General features: G+C 47.2%; 1 protein-coding gene across 1 annotated transcript in view; it reads right to left on the bottom strand.

The window, feature by feature from the left end:
- LOC105812997 (myosin-11-like) overlaps positions 1 to 22,695 on the bottom strand; it is a 55,562-nt gene extending 32,867 nt beyond the window's left edge. The window contains exons 1-2 of the mRNA XM_012647558.1: positions 22,613 to 22,695; positions 8,696 to 9,057 (exon numbers count right to left, since the gene is read on the bottom strand). Coding sequence (XP_012503012.1) covers positions 8,696 to 9,040 — 345 coding nt within the window. The 5' untranslated portion in view covers positions 9,041 to 9,057; positions 22,613 to 22,695. The remainder of the gene's footprint in view (positions 1 to 8,695; positions 9,058 to 22,612) is intronic.
- Positions 22,696 to 23,788: the final 1,093 nt, after the last annotated feature.

The following is a 23,788-nucleotide window of genomic DNA, read 5'->3' as shown; positions in this document are numbered from 1 at the left end:
ACACCACTGCACTCCAGCCTGGGAAACAAAGTGAAACCTTGTCTTTAAAAAATTTAAAAAAATTAAAATAGCAGTCCTGTTCTACCAGGTGAATAGGAATATAAAGGAAAATAAAAATGTCAGGACCACCTCCCTCAGCTCCTTATAGAAAAGGGAAGATCAGGCTGGAGGGCGAGTCATGAAACACCCACTTCCAGAGGAATTGGCCAGGTCCCCATGGAAAGGTGAGAGGCCTCAGGCATCTACAAGGACTGCTCCACCTCCCCCCACCAGATCATTCACAGGGAAATTCTCTGTTGGCTTCCCACAAACAAGGACATGCAAATTGTAACTTTGGGTCTGCAGGCTGAGTCCAGCTCCTAACACTAAAGTCTGTTTGACTCCACCCTAAGGAATGTCGACTACTCATCTTCCCAGGTACGGAACAGAGACAAGACGCAACGTTCTGCCACTTACCAGGGACATACATCACCGATGCTTCCTTCCCTCCCTTGTCCTAACACTCACCTCATCTGATGTCAAATGCAGAGTCTCACGAGACTGTGACCGTTACCTCAACCTGCCGTACCCTGCCCGCTTTTTTCCTGAAGCCTTCCCTTCTAAATTCCCCTTCAGGAAAACCACCAGGGATTTGTCCGTGGTTGTGTTTTCCCCGACACGTCCTCACGATTTAGCTTAATACGCCGCCATTGGTTGGGACCTGTGCCTCGGTCACTTACCCCGGGCTGTCAGGAACATCAGAAAACAATCCGAACAGGGAAAGGGGACTGAAGGCTCAGGACCTGCCCCCCGTGCCGTGCCTGTGTGAGGCGTCACCGTCACTATTATTGTTCCTCAGCGTACGTCAGACGACCCCGTGGGTTGAAGTCACGGGTCAGGAGATAGCCCAACCTGTCCCATGGGAACTGCTTTCCCCGAGCAATAAACGGCAGCACTTCTCAAGGCTCTGGTGGCCGCAAAGCCTGTCTTCTCCCCCAGAAGTGACCAAGGGAGGAGGAGCGGAGATTCCACCCCAGGTTACATTCAGGGAAAACCAAACAACAGAGAGGCTAAGCGACCTGATCAAGGTCACCAAGCAAGACCCCGGCAGCACCAAGCTCAGCCTGGCCCACTCCCAGGGGTGAGCACGGTCCGTTATACCATCCAGCCTAGGCCCGACCTACAGAAGCAGAAACAGCTGATCATTTGTTTGTTCGTTCAATTCATTCAATATGCGTTTTCCAGATACCATGCAAGGTGTGGGGACTACAGAACATGCAAAAAAAAAAAAAGAAAAAAGCTCTCGAGGGGCTTTCAGTCAAGGGTGGGAGGTGACTAGAGAGTGGGAGGGAACGTCCTTCCAGGGCTTAGTCCCCTAAGGGACAATGGTGTGTGGTGGCCGGTGCCGGTGGAGGAAGGGTATCCTTAAAGGTACAGGATTGATGGGGGAGGGGCAATGATTGCTCAGGTTCCCCCCATTCCCCTGAAAAGGGCATGAATGAGGTCAACATAAGGCCTGTCTAAACATCCATCCACCATTTACTGAGCACCTACTATATACCAGGTCTGTGCCAGGGGCTGGAGACAAAGAAATCAGTGATAGCTGCTGCCCTTAAAGAACTTAAAAATCAGAAGGGGAGATAAGTGTGTTTAAGAAAAGAATCGTAAGAACAGGGGATTAGGGGAACAAGGAAGAGAAGGCCCAAGGCCCTAATCCGTGTTGGGGGTGGTCAGGGAAACTTCTGGGGGGAGGGACCCTCTGTTTTAAAGAGGAGAAGGTGTTAACCAGCTCAGGGTAGGAAGGAACAGAGGCAGAGAGGCAGGAAGGCAGGTCAGGGGGTGCATGCAGGTGAACTGCAAGCAGCTTGGTATAGCTGGACCTGAAGGGGAGCAAAGCAAGGGCAAAGGTAAGTGGGATCACGACCCGCACCCAGGCTGGTGGGGCTGGGGGCTGCCTGGCTGCCATGCCCCTCCCCCATTCCATCACGCAGGCCCCTGCCACCCACCCTGTGAACACCAGCCGCACGAGTGCCCTAAGAGTGGGGAGACCCTTCTATCTCTCCTGTGAGCATACAGTAGGTGCTAACTAAATGCTTGCTAAATGAATGCCTAGAGGATAAATTAACGGTAAAGCTTCCCTAGAACAAAAACAGCCTGCCTTCACCTCTGTGACCTGGGGGCCTTATAATGCACACAGTAGGTGCTCAGTAGACCTTGTTGAGCCTGGGCAGGGCTGTGTCCTGTTGTCCTGTTCATCTGTGTCCCTGTCTCCAGCCCAGGCCTCCAAAAAAGTACCCAATCTGAACAAAGGTCAGCCGAACCCCGCCTCCCCTTCAGAACTCAACTCCACCTCCAGCTCCTCGGGGCCATGCTCACTGCCACGCTCCTGTTGAATTCGGGTATCACTCACAGCCCAAACCATCCCCACCCAAGCCCTTGACCTGGAGGCAGTAAGGGGCAGTGGTTAAGAGTAAGGGGGATTTGGATTTGAACCCTCACTTGGCTACTTCCTGGCTGTGTGACCTTGGGCTAGTCCCTTAACCTCTCTGAGCCTCACTTATCCTCATCTGCAAAACAGGGAGGCATACGAACAACTTGTTCAGAGGTTGCCTGGTAGGTGGTAGGTGCTATAATCAATGTTAGTGACTATTATTGTGCTCCCTTCGTTCCTTGATGACAAAAACCTTGCCACCTTGGAGCCTTCACATATGCTGTTCTCTGTATCTCGAACACTTTTCCCTGATCTTCCCAGAGCCATTTCTATCACCTTTTTCAGAGCTCAGCCTCTGGGACCATGAGCTGCATGCTACCGTGTCTCTAGCACCCCCCTCAGTGCTGGCCGCAGGGTAGACAATTCTTGCTGAATGACATGAATAAAAGGAAGAAGGAAGGAGCACACAACCCTCTCCACTCCATCACTTGTTTCTAAAGGAGGAATATTATTTTCCTCCTGTTTGCTTAACACCTCTCCTGGTGCCATGCACACAGCAAGCACTTAACCCATGCTTCCAGGCAGATCTGAATCTCTGTTCAGTCCAGCAAAGACTTCCCAAGCAAGCCAGGGTGCAATGATCTCGAGGAAGGCCTGGGCAGGCAGCAGCATGCCTCACGCAGGGCACTGGGCTTTGGAACCTGGCTGCTCCACCACCGCTGTTAACCTTGGTTCACCCTCGCCCCGACCCAGCCCAACCGGAGTTGGCTATGTTTCCACCCCCTGGTCCCCCTGACTCTCCTCCAGCTGGTTAAATTCAAAGGTTTCATCATCCTAGCCTCCCCTGTCCCAGCCAGCGTCTGACGGGCACCGTGCCACCAGTAGGTGCCAGCTGCAAACCTGGGATTTCCCTCTTGTGACCATATTAGGAAGCGACTCCGGTTTTTCCCTGACACTTTATATGGCCAGCCCCAGAGCCCGAGCAGGGGGCTGCTCTCAGGCCTCTGGCAGAAACAAGGAAGAGGGAGGAAAGGTGGAAGGAATACAGGCCTTAAGACACATAGCCCTGGGCGGAGTCTCAGGTAATGTCGCCTCATTGCTTGCCTGACTTGTGCATGTGGCCCTGCCTCAGAGCCTCCTCTTTCTCCTCTATAAAATGATGGATAATCAGACCTTCTTTACAAGGCTGGACAGCAGTGTCACAGCTTTCTGAAATCTAACCTGGAGATAGACACAGTCTACTAAGAATATGCTTTTGCTATAGCCTTGATTTTATTATAACAGCAAAAAGACTAGAAACAACCTAAATGCCCATCAACAGGTAATGGGCTCAGTAATTACCGTTCATCCCTATAGTGAAAGGCTGTGCGGTGGCTCCATCCCTACTACCACGAAACGTGGCCAAAATACACAGTGAGACACAAAGGGCAAGATGCACAACACATGGCCTGGGCTGCCATTTTTGACGGGTGCGGGAAGGGCTCTGCATTTGCCTGTGCACGTGTAAAACACTGCTGGAGGGCTACGTTAGAAACTGGTGGCCACAATTTTTCCAAGCAAGGGAACAGGAAGGTTGAGAAATGGAAATGAAAGGGCAAGTTCTATATACTTATATATACACACCATTTTATGTATTATTTGCATATATTACCTATTCAAAAAGGGGTTTTAACTCTGACTAGGTAGTTATGAACAGACACAGAAAAAGCCACAAGATGTGGTTAATTGAAAAAAAGCAAGCTGCAAAGCATACGTGGAGTGACTTCTTGGTATATTTGCTGTATGTGTGTGTACATACATGACCCTGTGGATCATGTTTGACTCCAGGGAAGAGAGTTGGGGGGCTAAAGAGGGGCACTCTTGCTTTTTAGGATGTATATTTATTTTTAAATATTTTCTTGCAGCCTTTGCATAGATATTCTTTTATTATTAGAGGAGGTTCTTGGAAGCAATAATGACTTGAAAGATCTAAAGGGCTTAATTCCTGGGGTTCAACAAAGCGCAGCCTCCAGCTGTATTTCGTTCCCACCCTCCAGGGCCCAGCACTGTGACCAGCACCAGGAGACCTCTGCTCACAGTCTGCTTGCTCCCTGCATGTCCCCAAATGGGCACTCCTTCCGGGGAAGGATACGATCACTGGGCCAGGTCTTTAAGATGAAAAAATCAGCACCTGCTAGAGCTGGGAAGGAAGGCCCCTCCTGGCCCCCTGCTCTTCCCATAACCACAATCAGAACTGGAAAAACATCCTTTGGGGTTTATGAGTTGGGGATTTGGGCTTGGGGACCTGATGAACACCAGGGTCCACCCACCTTTGCTCTGGGTCACGTTGCTCCCAACCTAAGAGGCTCGGTGCAGGGGTGGAAGGTCCCAGTGTCTACAGGACCAAGCAGGTGAAGCAGGAGAGAAGCAGGCCAGGTGTGAGTGGATAAAACAGGTGCTGTAGTCAACAGATGCCAGCGCTCGGCCCCAGGGGCCAGGCAACCAAGGGAGAGGGGGCCCATCTCGCAGGGACTGCTGCCTCGAGCCCTGGGTCCGGGCTGCCAGGTCCTCTGCTTTTTCAAGCAATGCCAGAAACTGAGATTTTCTTTTCTTTTTTAGGATATTATCAATTTTTTTTCCTTTTTCACAATAAAATGTCAAGCTATCTTTTTTAGAATATATCAAATTAACTCCATTAAAAAAAAAAATCACTCACTTTGGGCCAGCGGCTCATAGGTGGTGCTCAAACAATCACAATGAAAGGTTAGAATCCTTCCTGCTATGCACTTAAAGTATGTCCAACTCAAGGCTAACGACACCTGTGGCACTGACCCCACCTGCCCCAGTCCACACCCATCACCTCCTGCTCTAAGCCTCCTGTCACCTAGGGGCCCTCTATCATCACGGGCTGTCACCCCGGCCCTGGACTCACACAGACTTTGTCCGAATCCCAGCTCTGCGCGCTTACCAGCAGGGGGACTCAGCACATCTGAGCCCCAGTGTCCTCATCTCTAAAACGGGGCAAGAGCATCTGTCTCACAGTGTCATGGAAAGCGTTCAATGAAATTGCAGTTACAAAACGTTGGTCCTGGGGCCAGCCTTCCTGAGTTTGAGGCCCACCTCTGTTTCCCATCCAGTTATTTAACTTTTCTAAGCCAAATTTTTTGTTATCAGCAAAAAAGGGAATAAGACTATATCTTTCTTACATAAAGAAAATAATAGTAGTAGTAATAATATATTAGCATAAACTCTTAACATGGTCAATTTTGAATGACTAGCAGCCACTATCACTATCGTCAGGATAACAGGCTCCCCCAAGAGTCTGATGAAAGCTAAGACCCTCTGCCCAGAAAAAATACACATATGCACAAATCGTTCCTAAAATCTCGAGAGCTTCCAGACTTCCTAATGCCCGTTTGCAGGTGCTGAGTGTAGAATCCCACGTTTTAGAATCTATGTCATGGATCTGCCTCTAGTTCGGGTGCATCTCGTCTTCCTCCGCTTAATTGTAAAGCAATTACGGGCAAGAACTGGGCTCTTTGACTCGTTATCGCACAGAGAAGCAGGAGAGTGACAGACAGGGCCAGAGTCTGAACCCAGGTCCCCTCCTACGTGTGCATTACCTCCCTGCCTCGGTCGCCTAATCTGCAGAGTGGGGTATCAGCTTCACCGTCACTGTAGTCGTGAGGGACAAAGCGGACTGGGGAGGACCTAGGACAGTACCTGGCACGGAGCAGGTCCACACCTGTTGAGCTTCCTCCTCCTGAATCCCTTGTCCCCTCCCCTAGCAAGACACCAGGGCCGGAGCTGACTGGTTAAGCGGTCCGTGAAGAATTTCAGGCAGAGAGAACTCAGCCAAAGGCAGTGTCTACAAGAGCGAGGGAGCCTGGGACCAGGAATCAGAGCTACGCTCCTGCCCCGTGTGCTCTGAATGACCCGCGGCAGCCCAAGTAAGTCACTGGACGTTGCTGAGCCCAGAACCTGCATCTGGGACAACAAGCTCCTCTGGCATCTATAGACGCTTCTAGATCCAAGAGGACAAGAGGTCTGCCAGGACCTTCTCAAAGGCCCATCGTTTGAGGTGAGCCTTGCAGAAAAGAGGGAAAGTTCTCATCACTGAGGGCAAAGTCAGGCATGCCCGGCTGCCACGGCCGTGGGCTCAGCGTCACCTCGTCACCCACCTATTAACAAGAGTCACGCATTCTGCCACGCGGCCGGGAGAGTGACTTACTGTACCTCCCCCCAGACCCCCTTTCCCTCCCTATCTTCTCCATCATGGATGAGGCTTTCTATTAAGTGATTAAACTGACCAGAGCGGAATGAGACAGGAACGGGCGCATCAGCACGAGGCTGAAAGGATTTTAATCTAATCTGTCCAGAGAAGCATGGCAGGAATTTGAAGCTTTGATTCATTTTTTTTTTTAATCTGTTGTCAGATGATACTCTGGGTCTCGGGACTTTCATAAGCCCCTCGTTTTTTTTGATTTCTATTTTGGGTTCAAACACCAGGCGAGAGGACAGCAGGTGAAACCAATACAGAGGCCCTCGCTGGTTGCAGATGACGCATCTTGCATGGGAGACCTGGGCCCCACGGAGCCCCATTTTCTCTCTGGCCCCTGCAGACTGGGCTCCTGAGAAAGGCCCCGTGCACCAGCAGCCCAGGTGGATGACACGTCCACACGAGTGCCACAGACGAGAGACTTTCCCTACTTCGGGAAGTGAGGACGGGCCTTACCCCTTGGGCCTCAGCTCGCTGTCCTGTGAAAGGAGATGAGCAGACATAACCTGGAGGACGTCGTGTGGATTAAATGAGATAAAGTGCATCAAGGCACAGTACCTGGATCGGAGGAGGTATTTAATAGTTATCAGTCACTCCTTCTTCCCCTTTGGCTCTTTAAAAAAGCCACCTTAACCCCTTCTGAAATATCCATAAGATGACCAGATAATAGCACATTCACATGACAGATTATACAGCCCCATAAGGGCTATCTCTGGGGCTGAGAAGTGGAAATGCTCATCATTGACTAGTACCTGGGAAAAAGAGCAAGTCACTAAACACGCGCACAGTAGGCTTTTAAATACGTGAACATGTAGCATTCTCGCGAAGAAAGACGAAAAACGCACCTCCATCTCTGGGTGAGGACTATTTTTGTGTTTACTAAGCTTTCCTGGATTTTCCAAGTTTTCCGTAGTGAACGTGTCTTATTTTCCTAATTAGGAAAAAAATTGGCAGCACATTTGTAGAGATGACATTTTTGTAACTTTCACTTGGCAAAACCTACAGGGCAGGACCAAAAGGACGTAACGATGGAGGTGACTGTTTCCACGATTTTGCAAAGGATCTGAGAACTTCTGGCTCGTAACAATGAAAACGATCACGAGAACAGCAAAGACCTGTCACATGACACCTAACTATCTGAGTGCCTACTATGTGCCAGGAAGTGTAAGTGCTTTCTTTTTAGAGTAACCCACTCTATGACACTGGTACTAATGTTGTGTCCATTTTACAGAGAAGGAAACAAAGTTTCAGAGAAATGAGATAACTTGTCCAACGGATTAGCCTGCCCTTTCAGAGAGGAGAGGTGACCTCTGCCCACCGGTCTGGCATCATGGGGATATCTATGTGCCTCTTGTTCTGGGGAGCTGGTCCAAGCCCACAAGGGACCTGTGCCCTGAGAGTCACACACACTCACACACCCAGGGTCTTGCTCTGTCACCCAGGCTGTTGGGTAATGGTGTGATCTTAGCTCACTGCAGCCTCCAACTCCTGGGCTCAAGCGATCCTTCTGCCTGGCTCTTTAAAAAAGCCACCATAACCCCTTCTGAAATATCCATAAGAAGACCAGATAATGGTACATTCACATGATAGATTATACAGCCCTCCTGACTATCTGGGACTACAGGTGCATGCCACCACGCCTGGCTAATTTTTTAACTTTTTGCAGAAACGAGGTCTTGCTCTTGCTCAGGCTGGTCTTGAACTCCTGACCTCAAGCCATCATCCCACCTCGGCCTCCCAGAGTGTTAGGATTATAGGTGTGAGCCACTGTACCTGGCCCAATTCCCATTTTACAGATAGGAAAACTGAGGCTTCAAGAGGTTACATAACCTGTTCAATGTCACAGAAGCAGGTAGGGCAGGACTGAGATGTGAACCCATGTCTGAACGATCCCACCTCATCCTGCGATCTCCCTTGATCAAACCTTCAGCCCCCCCACCCAGACTCCAAACACATTTCTAAATGCTTCCTTTCCTTACGGGGGCAGGAGCCCAGGAGGAAGTAACTGAGTGCCCCGAGATACTCACATATATGAGCCCTGAGAAGTACCTCTCCCTCAGGTTGTGTAGCACGGAGGCTTCATTGAGGCATGTCAGCTCCGCCATGTCCTCCACCTTGGAGAACTTGGGCGGGTTCATCTTCTGGATGTCATCTTTGCCGACTGTGACCTTCTTGCCATTCTCCACCAGCTCCACGACCACCTCATCCCCCTTCTCCTCCTTGATGCTGGCGGCCTCGAAGCCCTGCTTCTCTGAGGGGACCCAGACCAGCCTCTTGGCAGCCCAGTCCGCCTGGGCCACTGGGCTGTTGATGATGTTTTTGTCCACAAAGAGGAACTTCTCATCGTCACTGAGTTGGCCCTTCTGTGCCATGATGCCTGGTTGGTCCCCTGTGGAATAAGGTGACAGCGTCAGAATCGGGCCAAACCTTGTCCTCAAGACAGATAAATCTGTCACCTCACCATGTCTAGGAACACGGTCTGAAGAAATATCCTACAAAATACAATGATACTTCCTGCAGTATTGTTTATGTTGTCAAAGAATGGAGACAACCCCAAGGCCCTTCCGAAATGATTTGCATCAGTGCCCATAAGAGCAAAAATCAAGAAACCCAAATGTCCGTCAACATGGAACTGGATTCAGAAGCCATGGGGTTTTCACGCAGTGAAATACTCCCAGTGGTTAAGCAGCAAGAAGTATGTCTACATGTGCTGACATGGAAAAACATCCAAGTCCAATTGTCTACTGCAAAATAAAAGGAGGGTCCTCGAATACTTAAACGTGTAACTACCAGACGATCCAACAATTCCACTTCTAGGTGTATACACAGGACAAATGAAAACATATGTCCACACGAAAACTTGTACCTGAATGCTCATAGCAGCATTATTGATAAAAGCCAGAAAGCAGAAACAACCCAAATGTCCATGAACAGGTAAATGGATAAACAAAATGTGGGATATCCACACGGTGGATTTTATTCAGCCATAAAAGGAAGGAAGTACAGACGCCTGCTGCAACGTGGACGAACCTTGAAACGTCATGCTCAGCGAAAGAGGCCAGTCACAAAGGAACCCACACTATTCTGTTTGAGTGAAATGTCTAGAATGGGCAAATCCACAGAAACAGAAGATTAGTGGTTGCAAGAGCTGGGGGAGAATTCGAGGGTGACACGTAAGGGGTGCAAGTTTCTTTTTGGGATGACGCGAGTGTTCTAGAATTCATTGTAGTAAAGATGCACAACTGTGAATACTCCAAAAGCCATCGGATTGTACAATTACGTGGGTGAATTGTATGGCATGCGAATTACATCTCAAAGCTCTAAAAAAATAAAAGGGGGAATTGTAAAACAGTAGATATAATAGCCCATTTTCAATTTAAAATATTTAGAGTCTACATAGGCAAAATAAATACAGAAATATGCTCTTATCAAGTACAGTTGTGAGGGGAATTTTGCTTTCTATTTTGTTTTTTCCCCCCAATTTTTAAAATTGGGGTAAAATACATATAAAAAATTTGCCCTCTTACCCATTACTAAGTATATATGCATTGTTAAGTATATAGCTTGGTGGTATTGAGTATATTCACACACAACCATCAACACCATCCATCTCCGAAATTCTTTTCATCTTGCAAAACTGAAACTCTGTACCTGTTAAACAATTCCCCATTCTCCCTCCCCCAGCTCCTAGCAACCCATCCTACTTTCTCTATGAGTTTGACTATAAGCACCTCGTGTAAGTAGAATCAGACAGTATTTGTCTTTCTGTGACTGGCTTTTTTCACTTAGCATAATGTCCTCAAGTTTCATCTATGTTGTAGCAAGTGTTGGAATTTCCTTTGAAGAATAAAATTAATGAATAATATTCCATTATATGGACATATCACATTTCACTTATCTATTCACCCGTCGGTGGACATTCGGATGGCTTCCACATTGTAGTTATTGTGAATAATGCTGCTAGGAACGTAAGTGTACTTTCTGTTATGTATTTTTGTCATATTTGTCTTTTTATGACTTTTTATTAAATTTATGATCAAGAAAAATAGACATTTTTATAAAGCCCTTCAAACAGCCAATACACATATGAAAAAGATGTTCGATCTCACTGGTAATAAAGAAATGCAAACTAAAGCAACGAGATGTTGATTCTCACCCATCAGCCTGGCTAAGATGAAAACCATTGCTGGTATCCAGTGTTGTCCAGAGCTTAGAAGACAGTCCCCTGCATACTACACCCTTAGTGGTAGAAGAGCCTCAAACACTATGCATACCTCTTCACCTGCGGTTCCATTTCTCAGAATTTAGCCTACAGAAACAGACGAGTACTAACAGACATAGAAGATGTGTAATTTAGTGTTGTTTGGAACAGCAAAATCAGCTGGCAACTTAAATGACCTTCAGTGGGTACCTTGTTAAATTGTGGGATGTCCATTCTCTAGAATGCTATAATTATGTTAAATATTTAAGATGTGGACTTTTATTTATGCCAAAGATTTTTCTCTTAACATGTTTATTGTAGTATAATTTATATGCCACGAAATTCTCCCATGGTAAACATACAATTCAATGGTTTTCAGGAAATTCACAGAGTTGTGCACCCATCCCTATGATAAATTTTGGAACATTTCTATTACCTCAAGAAGGATTCCCTCTTGCCAGTCTGCAGAAACTCCAGGTCCCCACCCCCTGGCAACCACTAATCTACTTTCCGCCTCTATACATACATTCAATGTTTCTGGACATTTCATGTAAATGGAAAAATAGGTGACCTTTGACCAAAGATGCTTACGATATACTTTTAAGTTAAATACAACGTATATAAATGGAATACTGTTCAGGAATAAAATAGATGAGTCTCAGAACAATTATTCCCAGTGACAGAAGCCAGACCCCAAAGGCCCTGTGCTCTATGACCCTCCATCAATATAGAAATCTAGAAAAGGCACAACTATGCTGACAGCAGATTGGCAGTCTCCACGGGCAGGGAAAGGAGCCAACTGGCTACAGGTACAAAACAACTTTTGGGACGATTAAAATGTTCCATATGATTCTGGTGGTGATGACACAACTCTATACATTTGTCAAAACTCATTGAGCTGTACACTTAAAAATCGGTGAATATTTTTTTTTTTAAAGTTGGGGACTTTTACTCTGTGTAGATTATACCTCGATAAAGCTGATTATTTATAATAAAGTCTTTCTTGTATGTATGTGTGTACATTTTTTAGAAGTCTATAAAACTGCATACTGAAATATTATACTATGATCCTAGCTGGTCAAATAGGGGATGGTTTGATATCAAGAAGATAACTATAATAGTTGAAAGGCAAATACGTTTAAATCCATGTGTTTACAATGATTATTAGAAATTCATTGTCATTCTCGCAAGATGCTGAGGAACCAATGCATTATTTTAAAAACTGGTAAAGAGGGGAAAATGAAAATCTTGATTTTGCCTTTCCTATATAAATTGTTCCTCAGAGTAAATAAATAATTGGAATGGAATGACATTGAATGTCCTCTCCATAAGCAGAACCCATTGGCGATGGACTGACATCATCTGTCCTGTTATCCAGATGTGTTTTTGAGCAGAGGTGCAGTGGTGAGAAGCTCTGTTGTTCAGTCACCTGTCCTGACCCTCTGACCAGGCACTGCCCTGGTATTAATGACACTGGCCCCCATCCGGCCCCTCCACCTGCTGCTGCCGGGCTCCTAAGAACTAAGTCACCGGTTAAGTTAGGATGCACAGCCACCAGGATCTACTGTGTGGTTCACATTCATTCCTACTTCAGCAGAAAAGAATTCACAGCTCCTTTGACTTCACCAAGATAATCCCCACACTTGGGCCCCAAATCCCATAGACATAGAATAAACCCCTCATCGCACCGCTAGGCCCCCAGAGCCCCGCGGTCAACTCCTGAGCAGATTTTGCAAAGGTGGAATGGAAGGGACAGATATTCCAATACCTACTGTTCTTCTTCCAGCAGTGAAAATCACAATAATAAAAACCAGAAGCTGCTTTGCTCAGAAGGGAAGGTGATTTCTCCTGGGAGACCTGATCTAGTAGCTGATAAGGGGAGAGGGGGGGGAAAGGCTGAAGAAATGAGCAAATCATTTCCCTAAATCTGAATAATCACTTCACTTATTCAGAAAGTGAAATAACGATTTGTAAAGAACACATGTTGTCCGAGGCTTCATAATCCCCTTTCCTGCATTTTAAAATCATTATTGCACTTGGCTTAGGTCATCATCAGATCAACAGAATCCTGCTCCTAACTCCACTTATGCGGTCTTGAAAAATACTCCCATCTACTTGGAAGAATTCCAGCTAACAAATGGGGGAGAAACAGCAAAACTAAAATGCAACGACTTAGTAAGCCCTAATAAAATAATACGCCTTGGCAACGACTGTCAGTGGTTGTTCAAACCATGAGACCAGTGGTGCTCAGCCTCCCTCGTGCGTCAGCTTCCGAGTCAGTAGGTCTGGGGTGGGGCCCAAGAACGTGCATTTCCAGCAAGTTGCCAGGTGATGCTAATGATACTGGTCCAGGTTCCCCGCTGCGAAACCGCCTGTATTTGATGAAAAGCTGATGGGGAAACTTATAAGGGATGGATCAGGGTGATAGCGCCTAAACCTACTAATTAATCTTCACAAGGAGAGAAAGCTGATTAGACATTCTGTGCCTCCAAATGGGATGTCACGGGAAGTGCCACCAACACCACGAATGACATATTCTTGCAAAAAAGAAAAGGGGGTTGGGAGGAGCGACTGAGGTTGATAAAGCCTCCAGATCTAATTGTCTGTTCACGGGGCATGGGAGAACGTGTTAACACATCAACTGCCAGGTGAGCTGTATTTAACTCATGCTGGTTTTGAGCCCGACGCCTCGTGAAGTATATATAACTCATGTGTCTGTTTACCTTTGGAGCCGTGTGAACTACTTTTCAAGTTGCCTATAACCCATGCATAGAAAACAATAACAAAATAACAAATTTTTCATTCAATTAGAAAGGATAGTTTTGTTTTCAAAGTTTTTATTCTGTTTTCATAATAAAACACCGTGGCCCCAAGGAAAAAATTTTTCCTTCTGATGTGGCAATGTGTTCAATAACGCAGTAAAGTCCAAAAAGTGAGGAACTATAGGCCAAATGACTCTGTTTCCTTATCAAATAAAATACAAACAAGAAGAAGGGAACCTATAAATTAAGAGATATCGAAAGAAAAGCAAAAGCAAACAGGAAGTGAAAACATTTCAAAAATATGGGGCATCTTCATCAACCTAAAAGATTTTTCTGAGCCTAAATAAAGGACACGTTCACTGGTGTTAATAAAGTTTGAACTGTTACCTCTTCTTGTGAGGCAACATACCCCGCAGTGATAGAAAGATACCCAGACCTTGAAACCAGACTCGAGTTCAAATGTGATCCTGCCACTGCAGAATGGGGCGCTCTGGCCAATTCACGCGGATCTTTGAGACTCGCCTTTATCCTGTGTTATTAGTGGGGTGTAGTGGGCACCTCCCAGGGCTGACATGAGGTTAGACAAAACAGTCTATGCCAGGTGCCTTCTATTACCCGAAACCACTTTGCCCCTTCCTAACAGAAAGCATTTGCTACTGTGGAATGTTTTCATGGTGGCTCTGAGCAGCCATGTATGTGTCTTCTTTAATAGTATAACCAAAGTTAGTTTAAATAGGAAGCAAAGTAGGGAACGTGGCAAATTCTCCAATAATCCCTTGAGAGAGAGATGAAGCCTCCTAAGAGAAATGGAAGGGAGTAGAGATAAAATAAGATTGGCCTCAAGTGTTGATAATTACCAAAGTTGAGTGACTGGTCTCTCTACCTTTGCACATGTTTCAAATTTTTTATAATGAAAAAGTGTAACAGGTGCAAAGGAAGAAAAACACTGACAGAGGCAAGGAAAGGAACCCCCCCCCCAACATATATGGCAAATCAGAAATAAAGGTATAAGGGGCAGGGAAGGGCGGGGGGAAAAAAGAAATAAAGGTATGTTTTGCATTTTTAAAAAAGCTACCTCTTAAAAGGAAAAATTTGAGACATTGAATGTAGTCGTTAGAAAAAGCTCGAATGTTATTTGAAAGCTCTCCCTTCAAAGAGAAATTTACGAGATAAGCAGGAAAATGCGAACACTGATTTGATTTTTATATTAGGGAATTTGTTACATTCTTTGGTGTGAAAAATGGTATTGTGATTTCATCAACTCAGAGAGTCCTTAACTTTTAGAGCCATTGGGACGTATGTCTAGATGAAATGATGTATCTGGGGCTTATCCGAAAACAATCAGAGTGTAGAGAGGAAACAGATCGGCTCATGTGTTGACAGTTGTTGAAGTTGAGTGATGAGTCCCGGGGGAGGTGTTATACTGGTCTCTCTACTTTTGCACATGTTTGACCTTTCTTCTTAAAAGAAACAATATAACCACATAAAATCTATAAACTATCTTCTACTTGGCAGTAATGTAGATATGGCACCATCTCCCATCTGGCCGGTATATCATACCGAGGGGCGAGTTTTCTGAACACTCACAGTGATCATTCCCAACTACAGACACCCCCCAGCCCCAGGCTAAATCCATCACACGCAGTGTCCTTAAGCAACATCACCACAGCCTTAGGAGCTGGATTTCATAGTCCGCTGCACCTACAGATATCGAGCCACTTCTGTGCCTGTGACTCGGAGGCTCAGAGAGGTGAAGGAATCTGCTTAAGGTCACACAGCTAAGAAGTGGCAGAGCTGGGATCTGAACCCAGGTCTGACTCTGGAACCTGTGTCCTTCTGCCTCCCACACCGGCTTGACAGGCTTGTCAGAAGCTCAGTAGACTATTCTCAGTAAATGAACCAATCCTTTAAGGTGCCTGGCACAGTGCCTGGTACATAATAAACACCCTGAATGGGCCCGAATCAGGTTAATGAACTACACCTCCACACCACAAAAAGGACAAATCTCACAGACACAAGAACGTAGTCACAAAAAGCACGTGCTCTATGATTCTGTTTCAATGAGGTCCAAAGCCAGGCAAAACAAATCTACAGTGACAGATGTCAGTTAAGGAATTACCCTTGGGGTGCAGTGACTGCCGGGATAGACCACGAGGGGACATGGGGAACTGATGTTCTGTGTCTTGGTCCGAGCGCCAGTCACTCGAGTGTGTTCACTTTGTGAAAATTCATCAAGCTACACATCCATGGTATGTGCTTTTCTGGATGTAAAGTACCCTTCGTTTTTCCTTCCTTTTATCTTTAATTGGGGTAACATACACCCAACATAAAATCTACCCCCTTAACCATTTAAGTGTAGAGTTCAGTAGTATTAAGTATATTTATATTATTGTGCAATAAGAGGATTAAAAAAAAAACGGTAGCCAATTATACCTTAAGAGGGCCAGGAGAGTTATTTAGTCCAAGCCTTGTGACAAGTAAGTGGGCTCTAATTGCCATGTTGATAAGTTGCCTTAAAAGAAAAAATAGCATGCACACGCACACGCACACACACACACACCACCACAAAAAAATAAAAGGATACACAAATCCCCACTGCCAGGGACTCTGTCTAATCTAGGACTTAAAAACACAAACAAGATTAAGCGCAAAGATTCGGTCTCTATCCAAAAAAGGAGAGACCGGAGCAGGCTGGCTTCCCCGGCTTTGATGCCTCCGACAGCTATGATGTGTGAAATCTGCTTTGGTCAAAACAGAGCAGGACGAGGCATGAGAAGCCCAGGCTCATGCTAGAATGGTGCTTTCTAGGATGTGTTCCTTGGAACCCTGATCCTCAGATATCTGGGAGGTTGGGAAGCGATTCGAACACGGTCCTCTGGTGAAATCCATTCGGAAGGTGCTACATGTTCCCTCCCCCTCACTGAGATGCAGAATCACGCATCAGGAAGTCTAAGTTCCCCCTGGCAGATCCTGAAATCTGAAAGCTACTTCATGCCTATGAACTTGGGGATCCCAAAACATTTGGCCACGGATTTGCCCTTGAGAAATTCAGTAAGCCTAGCTATTAATAACACCAATGCTAGTAGTGAGTGCCAGCTATGATCTCATTTAATCCCCTCAAAAACCCTAGAAGAGATACAATTACTCCTCCTTTACAAATGAGGAAACTGAGGCACAGAGAAGTAATTTGCACATCATTGTATGGCTAGTTACAGAGGAATCTGAATAAAGATATATTTGTAGAGACCTTTTATGCTTTGTCTACCTTCTTTGCAGAAAACTCGAAGACAGAAGAAAATACAGGCATTGCACAGGACCCGTCATGAACCAGTCTTGGCAACTGGAAGGCTCCAGACACTTTGGTTTTATTGTCATAAGGACTTGCCTCCATGTGTACCCAGAGCCTTGGGTTTTCAAAATTTGGGGTGATGACAATTAGACAAAAAGTATTAGGTCAGGCCTTCGGGGAGGCACAGTGAGGAATGGAAATTGTGAAATTGCAGCTGGGATCAGACAGCACGACACAGAACTCTCCAGGCGCTAAATTGAAGCAAAGCTTGGTTTGCTGCAGCCCTTGCTGGACAGCAGCGTTTCCTTGACCTGGGCACTATTGGCTCCCGAGCTAGTCGTGGGGATCTGTCCTCTGCATTGCAGGATGTCTAGCAGCATCCCTGGCCTCTGCCCCCTCCATGCCAGTGGCACGTCCCTCCCCTCAGTCATGACAATCAAAAAATGTCTCCAGACATTACTGGATGTCCCGTGGGGGGGCAAAACTTGCCCCAGTTGAGAACCACATCTTTAGAGTAAAAACAAGGGCTCTCTCGGGAAAGATGGTTAAAGCTGAGGGTAGTTGTCGCTTAGTCAACTCCAAGCTGGAATGGCGACTGCAGGTCAGACAGGTGGGGTGTGAACATGTTGGACCAGAGACAGACCGCCAGGCGGCCCAGCCCCAGGGGGACACTCCGCCTGCCTTGTTCCTTCTCTCCGAGTGCTCCCCCTTCTCCAGCAACACCCACGTCCAAGGTCCTGCATCAGCTCTGAGAGCTGAAAGGACATCTCTGGGATTACTACACAGAACCGACGGACGCCACGTACAGCTCATCCATCCAGGGCTACTCCTGAATGTCTCGATGGAAGCCAAGGACGCTGTCACTATCAACATTAGCAATGTGCCACACGTCTGAGTGTGTCAGCCCTGTTCACCGTCCTGTCCTTACCAACAACTCACTGCTTCGTTCTCTGAGCACAAACGAGCTGTTCATTAGCCTCCGGAAGACCTCAGGACTCCAAATTACAAGCCCCAGCTCTGCCTCAGACTCACTGGATGACTCTGGGAAAGTCACTCTCCCTCTCTAGGCCTTGTGTTTTTCATTTAGAAAAAAACAGCGGTGGGCTGGCCTAGCTCTACCATTTTATGGTACCTGTGATTCCTGGTCAAAGGGTTGAAATCGGACCAAATGATGATGTTCAGCTGCTTTTGCCTGTTTCACCATCAGTTTTATTTTCCCCAGAGGGACTCAGGGGTAAAACTCAGTGGCTCCCTCCACTTTGGCGTTAATGAAAAATAAATTAAATACTCCAGAGCCGAAAGAGCATAGGATTTGCACATCGTCAGGCTTGGTCAACAGCTTTCCTCGGGATTTCACCGCCAAGCCATCAGCTCAAGATTTTGGACCAGAGACACAAACCCAAATGTCGCCGGGAGTCAGGTGAGCAGATCAGAGTGACCGAGGCCAGAGGTTAAATTATTGCTCACATTTTAAATGCCATGCAGGCAAAACCAAAGTTCTGTGGACCTGGTCTGCAACACAACCTACCAGCAGGAGGCATCTCTGCAGCGCGGACACACTGGTCCGGGCGCAGGGAGGCGCCATGTGTCGCAGGGAACAGGGAGACAAACGGGGCACTCTAAATGCACCAGCTCTCCAGGCCCCAAACTGTCCCCAGGAGGCAACTTGGACTCTAAATCTATTATTATTAACAATAACAGCCACTGTATTCCACTGGGCCCCTTCTGGTCACTGGGTATCAGGCCAGACCGTCTCCTACATTCGCCATTTCACTGCATCTCCACAAGGAGATGGGCATTATTCATTGCTCCCACTTTCCTGCTAAGACTAGCAAGGCCCTGAAAGGTAAATGAAAGGTCCTCGCCTGTAAAAGTTCAAGTCAGAATTTGAACCCAGATCTGACACCCAATTTGCTCTTAGCAGAAAATCTCTTTCTTGTCCCTGCCCCTCACCCCCACCTCCCAAGGGCATGGTCCCAAGGAAGCTCTAGCCCACTATAACAGGAAAAAGTGAATGGTGAACCTGTCACTTTGTTGCCTCCTTATGACATTGGCCTGATCATTTGAATACCAGTTGTTCTTAAAGTCACTTCAGGAAGCAGTTCTTTTAATTAGTAAATTATTTTTTGCTTCCAACCAAGAGAACTTGTTTGGCAAGAGCGACAGTACCCCCTGTGGAAGATGCTTTTGGAAGAGGGCAGGAACTGGTCATTTCTGGTCCTAAAAGCTCCCTGTATTTTGCATTTTACAACTCTACCATAGCATGGCTTAAAATAAACGTACAGTCTCATATGTGACTGTTAGAAGTTAAAATCTGCAATGTCTCTAGAGGGCCATTTAGCAATAGTTATTGATTTTAGGTGCGCATGCTCTTACATTTAGCAATTACATCGCTGGGAATTTATCCTGCAGATAAACTCACATAAGTAGACAAAGAGCCGTGCTTACAAAGAGTGAGCAGGTAGGTTCTATGGTCCTTTCTCAGCAAACTTGAGGAGGGTTGTTTCTCCTGAGCCCCTGAACCCCTGATAGAAGCCAGAAATGTCTGACCTCCCCTTTCAGTTGCCGTGGGCAGCTCCTTCCTCTGTCCTCTGATCCCATACAAGCTCTCGAATTCTTGCCTGGCCTTACCCAAACTCAGTCTGTCCTCCATTGTGTGGCCATGGTTAAATGTTTAAAGGTCAGGGGTGGATAGAGGAGACCCAGACAGCAAGCAGGCCACCCCATCACAGGTGAGCCCTTAAAGGATGTCATTGAGACCCTATCAAACCACGAACGGGCTAATGTAGCTGGAGTTTGTAACATTCCTGACCCACGTAAGGAAGTGTGGCTATATTAAAATAGAAGAAGATTCTAATCACCACTTTTAGCCCAAATAGGAATTGGGTTTATGAAAACAAATCACAGAAAAATTTGGGGCAAGTTTCTGCTTTGTGGAAAGACCACACGATAGGCTTCCTGGTTCTGCCAAGTACTAACTGTGCTGCGCTAAGCAAGCTCCTTAACATCTCTGGTCCTGTTTGCTATAAATAACCATCCACTGAAGTTTACCAGGAGCCACCATGTGCTAAACCCTTCATACACATCATCTCATCTAATCCTCCCCAAAGAATAATCCCTTAGGCCCTGGAGTTAGAAAGATCTTGGTTTGTAGACTACTGTCTTCCTTACTGGCTGGTTGAGCTATGTTGAGCAAGTTATTTGGACTCCATATCTGTTAGAGAGAGCCAGTAATAACAGTATCTTCCCAAAGGGTTGTTGTGAAGACTTAATAAGACCCACAAAGGGTTTAGCATGTTGCCTGGCAAAAGTGTTCAATAAACATTAGCTAGTCTCATTAGCCCCAATTCACAGATGGCAAAACTGAGGTTTGAGGAGGACAATGTAGGTATTTCAAAATTTGTGTGTGACCTTCTATGATTCCAATGGATTTAAAATTGGACTTGGTTTTCCAGAAAAATCTACTGTATATCCAATTTTAGAATTACATGGTTATGCCTAGAACATAAAACCCACGGGTTTGAATTTAATGAGCTTTGGAAAGGAGGAGATAATTTTTCCCCCAAAAAAGAAAACTTCCAAATAGGAGGGGGTAGGAAAAAAGGATCTCCCTTTCTTCCCAAATGTCTTCTCCTCCAGGCTCCTCCACTGGCTCCTCAAGGGGAAGGTCAAGGCAGAGAAATCTCTAGAGCCACAACCAACAAGGCTGCGGTGCAAGGCTGGGTAGCTGATGAGGGGGCCAGGGACAGCCTCATGGAAAATGCTTCCATAAATGGGCATGTTTGCCTCAATCTCAGCCCTCCCACAGAAAAGTAATGATAACAAATCCATAACAAATACCTTGTACGGAATACCGCGTCTATTTCAGACATGATAATAAAAAAACATGATGTTTACAAGGCAAGCCCAAAGGCTTCTCAGAAACGGCCCAGTGAGTTCCCATTCTGCACTCTTGGGACGGCAGCCCACCTAAGGTCACTGGTTTCAACTAGATCAGCATCCCACCAGGGGACAAATAGCACATTTTATTTTTAAATTTGCAAAAGGTCAGTTTTTGCTTTGTTCAAAGAGATAATGATAAATAGTTAGCTGGAAGCATTTGGTCCCACCAGAAACCTGACTGCAACAAGGTGTTTTTGTCCATGGTAAAGAAAAAAGATAACATGGTCAAAGGTATAAACTTGGCATCAGGTAGATCTGGGAATGGGTTTAGCCACTTTCTGGCTGTTTGACACTGGGCAAGTTACTTAACCTCGCTGGGCCTCGGCTGCCTTATATACTACACGGGCATCATAATTCCTCCCTCATGAAGTTGTTCCAATGATTAAATGAGATATATTCGGTCAAATGCTGCTACAGTGCCTGGCACATAAGTGTTCCATCCATGGGAGCTATCTCGATGGGAAGTCAGCAAGGAAAGACTGCTTTTTCTTCCAACAAAATTCAATACACCCTGCCATCCAGCAACTTGCAGTTCAGCGTCTTCAAATTCTCTGTCTTTAAACAATTCTAAAATAGTATCTTTAAGTAAACCAGAGAAACGAAGAAGTCTGCAAAGAAAACAGAACCATGCAAAGCAGTTTCCTAACAGCCTCCCTTCCCTTTGCCAAACCCTGAGATAGTTCCCAATTTAACCTATCAGTTCTCAGCACTGCAACTATACGCTCCCTGCCTTGGGATTCTAAATACTTTCTTTTGCTGCTTGACAAGCGTGGCTTTGAACGGCACCTTTCCTCGAGCAGCAAAATCCCCCGCACTCCAGGTCTCTGTGCCAGGAGAAAACTTTCAACGGGCAGTAGCCACACTTTCTCTCCTTTTGCCCGCTTGGTTGGGCACGAGAGTAAAATTTGTCCCGGCAACTGCAGGCAATCCCCGCGTAATCTTACCTAACGCACCTGCGCCTCATGAACGTAACCAGAGACTTTGGGTTCACCTGGGTATCTGGGGCCCCTGGGGTCAACCTGGATGAGATTTTTTTTCTTTTTAAATTTTGAAGGGGTGGGGTCTGGAAGAAAGCTGGACTGTCATAAAACTGGCTCATAACACGCCTTATCTCCCTGGGGTTATCAACACGGACATCCTCTAGATAGGAAAAACACTCCCCTCTCTGCTGAGCCTTTGCTCACGTGTTTTTAACTGATTTAACACATTTTCAACACAACGGAGCAACGCGTCCAAATCCACCTGCAGCCTCACTTCGCCTGCCTGTGGCAGCAAGTGACTTTTCAGCGAAGTTCAGCTGCACTTTTTTTCGTGCCTAGAATAAAAGTGAGAAGGCTGATTGTCAACACTGCACCTCTGAGATTTCTAAGAAAGCGCATCTTCTAGATCCACCTGGAAACAAGAATCGTCCAAGACTCCTGCTTTTTGTTTTTTGTTTTTTTTTTTTTTTAAAGGACGGGTTTTTGGTGATTCTAGTTGGGCCCAGGCATTGGTATCCTTGATGAGCACCTCTAATGTGGTACTTCTCATTGGCAACCTTGGGAAATGCTGACGTGGGGAAAATCAAGGATGATGTGGGCTGACAGAGCAGAGAGCAATGAGAAATCTGGGACCCCTACCTCCTCACCACGGTCCTTAAGAGGCTGATGCCAACAGAGACCCCTAGGCGGTCGCCAGCCCCTGTAGAATACTCTGCAGGACCCTCAGATCCCCCGCCCAATCTGCCCCGGGGAGGACCACCACTACTTACAGAGCTCCAGCTGGGGGCTAGCGGAGAAGAAACTGGTGGGAGAGCTCGATCTGGCACACCTCCCAGGCCGGGGCGTCCAAATCTCCCTGCGTGCCTGGGACGCCGCTCTTTATAGCCCAGGCGCTGCCCGCGGGTGGGAGAGGGGCGGCAGCCAGGGGGGCGGGGAGGGGGAGGGCCCTTCGCTGCGCCCGCTGCAGCGTCCCCTGCAGGGTCCGAAAAGCATCGCCGTTCCCCGGGGCGCTTGGGTGCACCTGGCGCCGGCGCGCGGAGAAGGGGGCGCAGCGGGGCGGGGGCGCACGGGGGGCAGGAGTCTCACCCCAGCCGGGGGCGGTCACCGAGACTCCGGGTCCCCAGAGAACGGGTCGAGCAGGCAGCGTCTATAGGGGATGCTTGAGAATTTCTTCCCTGAATCGATTCCAGCCACACGGGCATTAACCTCTTCCTCCCCACGCTGGGGCTGTGGTGGGTCTGACTGGACACCTCCCTTTCCCATTTTATTCGCCCCCCACCATCTGGAAAGGGGGCCGGCTGTGCAGCGTGGAGGGTGAGCAAAGGGAATTTTTTGAACTTTGCAAAGTGCAAGACAGGAGCGTCCCCCGAACCTCCACCCCGTCCTTGGCCGGGAATTGTGCAGGACGGGGAAGTTTTTACTTTTCCCGACTTGCCATCCCACCTCCACCCACACTGCTAAACTCAAACAAAACCAAAAATTACAAAGAATCCGGCTGTTGTTACTTCGGCCCCCGTTCCCTTTGCCCCGTGTACCACGCGCCAGCTGCGTGGCCTTGGGCGAGTCATTTCCCTTCTCTGAGCTCCGGCGTCCGCAGCTGCAGAACGGGGGGGGCTGGGGGGGCCGTGACGGTCACGCAAATCGCAAGGTGCCTGTGCGGAGAACGTGGGTGCGCACCCAGCGCTTGCGAGTTCCCTCGGCCGCCCCCACCCCCTCCGCCCCAGGAATCCTGGCGGACGGACAAGTGGCCTAGAGTCTCGCTCGCGGCCAGCGCCGCGCCCCGTGCGTCTGACGCTGCGTCTTCGTGCCCTTCTCTGCCGCTCCCACCACTGCGCTCTCGCACTCTGTCTCTGCTCTCTGCTACCTCGCGGCCTCCGTCTCCCCCTCGAGTCTCACTCTGTCTCTGGTCTCTGTGTCTCTCGCTCCCCGTCTCTCCCTCCAATCTC

Source organism: Propithecus coquereli, unplaced genomic scaffold, assembly GCF_000956105.1.
Source record: "Propithecus coquereli isolate 6110/MARCELLA unplaced genomic scaffold, Pcoq_1.0 Scaffold27, whole genome shotgun sequence".
In the NCBI taxonomy this organism is placed as follows: Eukaryota; Metazoa; Chordata; class Mammalia; order Primates; family Indriidae; genus Propithecus; species Propithecus coquereli.
Note: the sequence above shows the minus strand (reverse complement) of the source record. Positions and strands in the feature narration are given on the sequence as shown.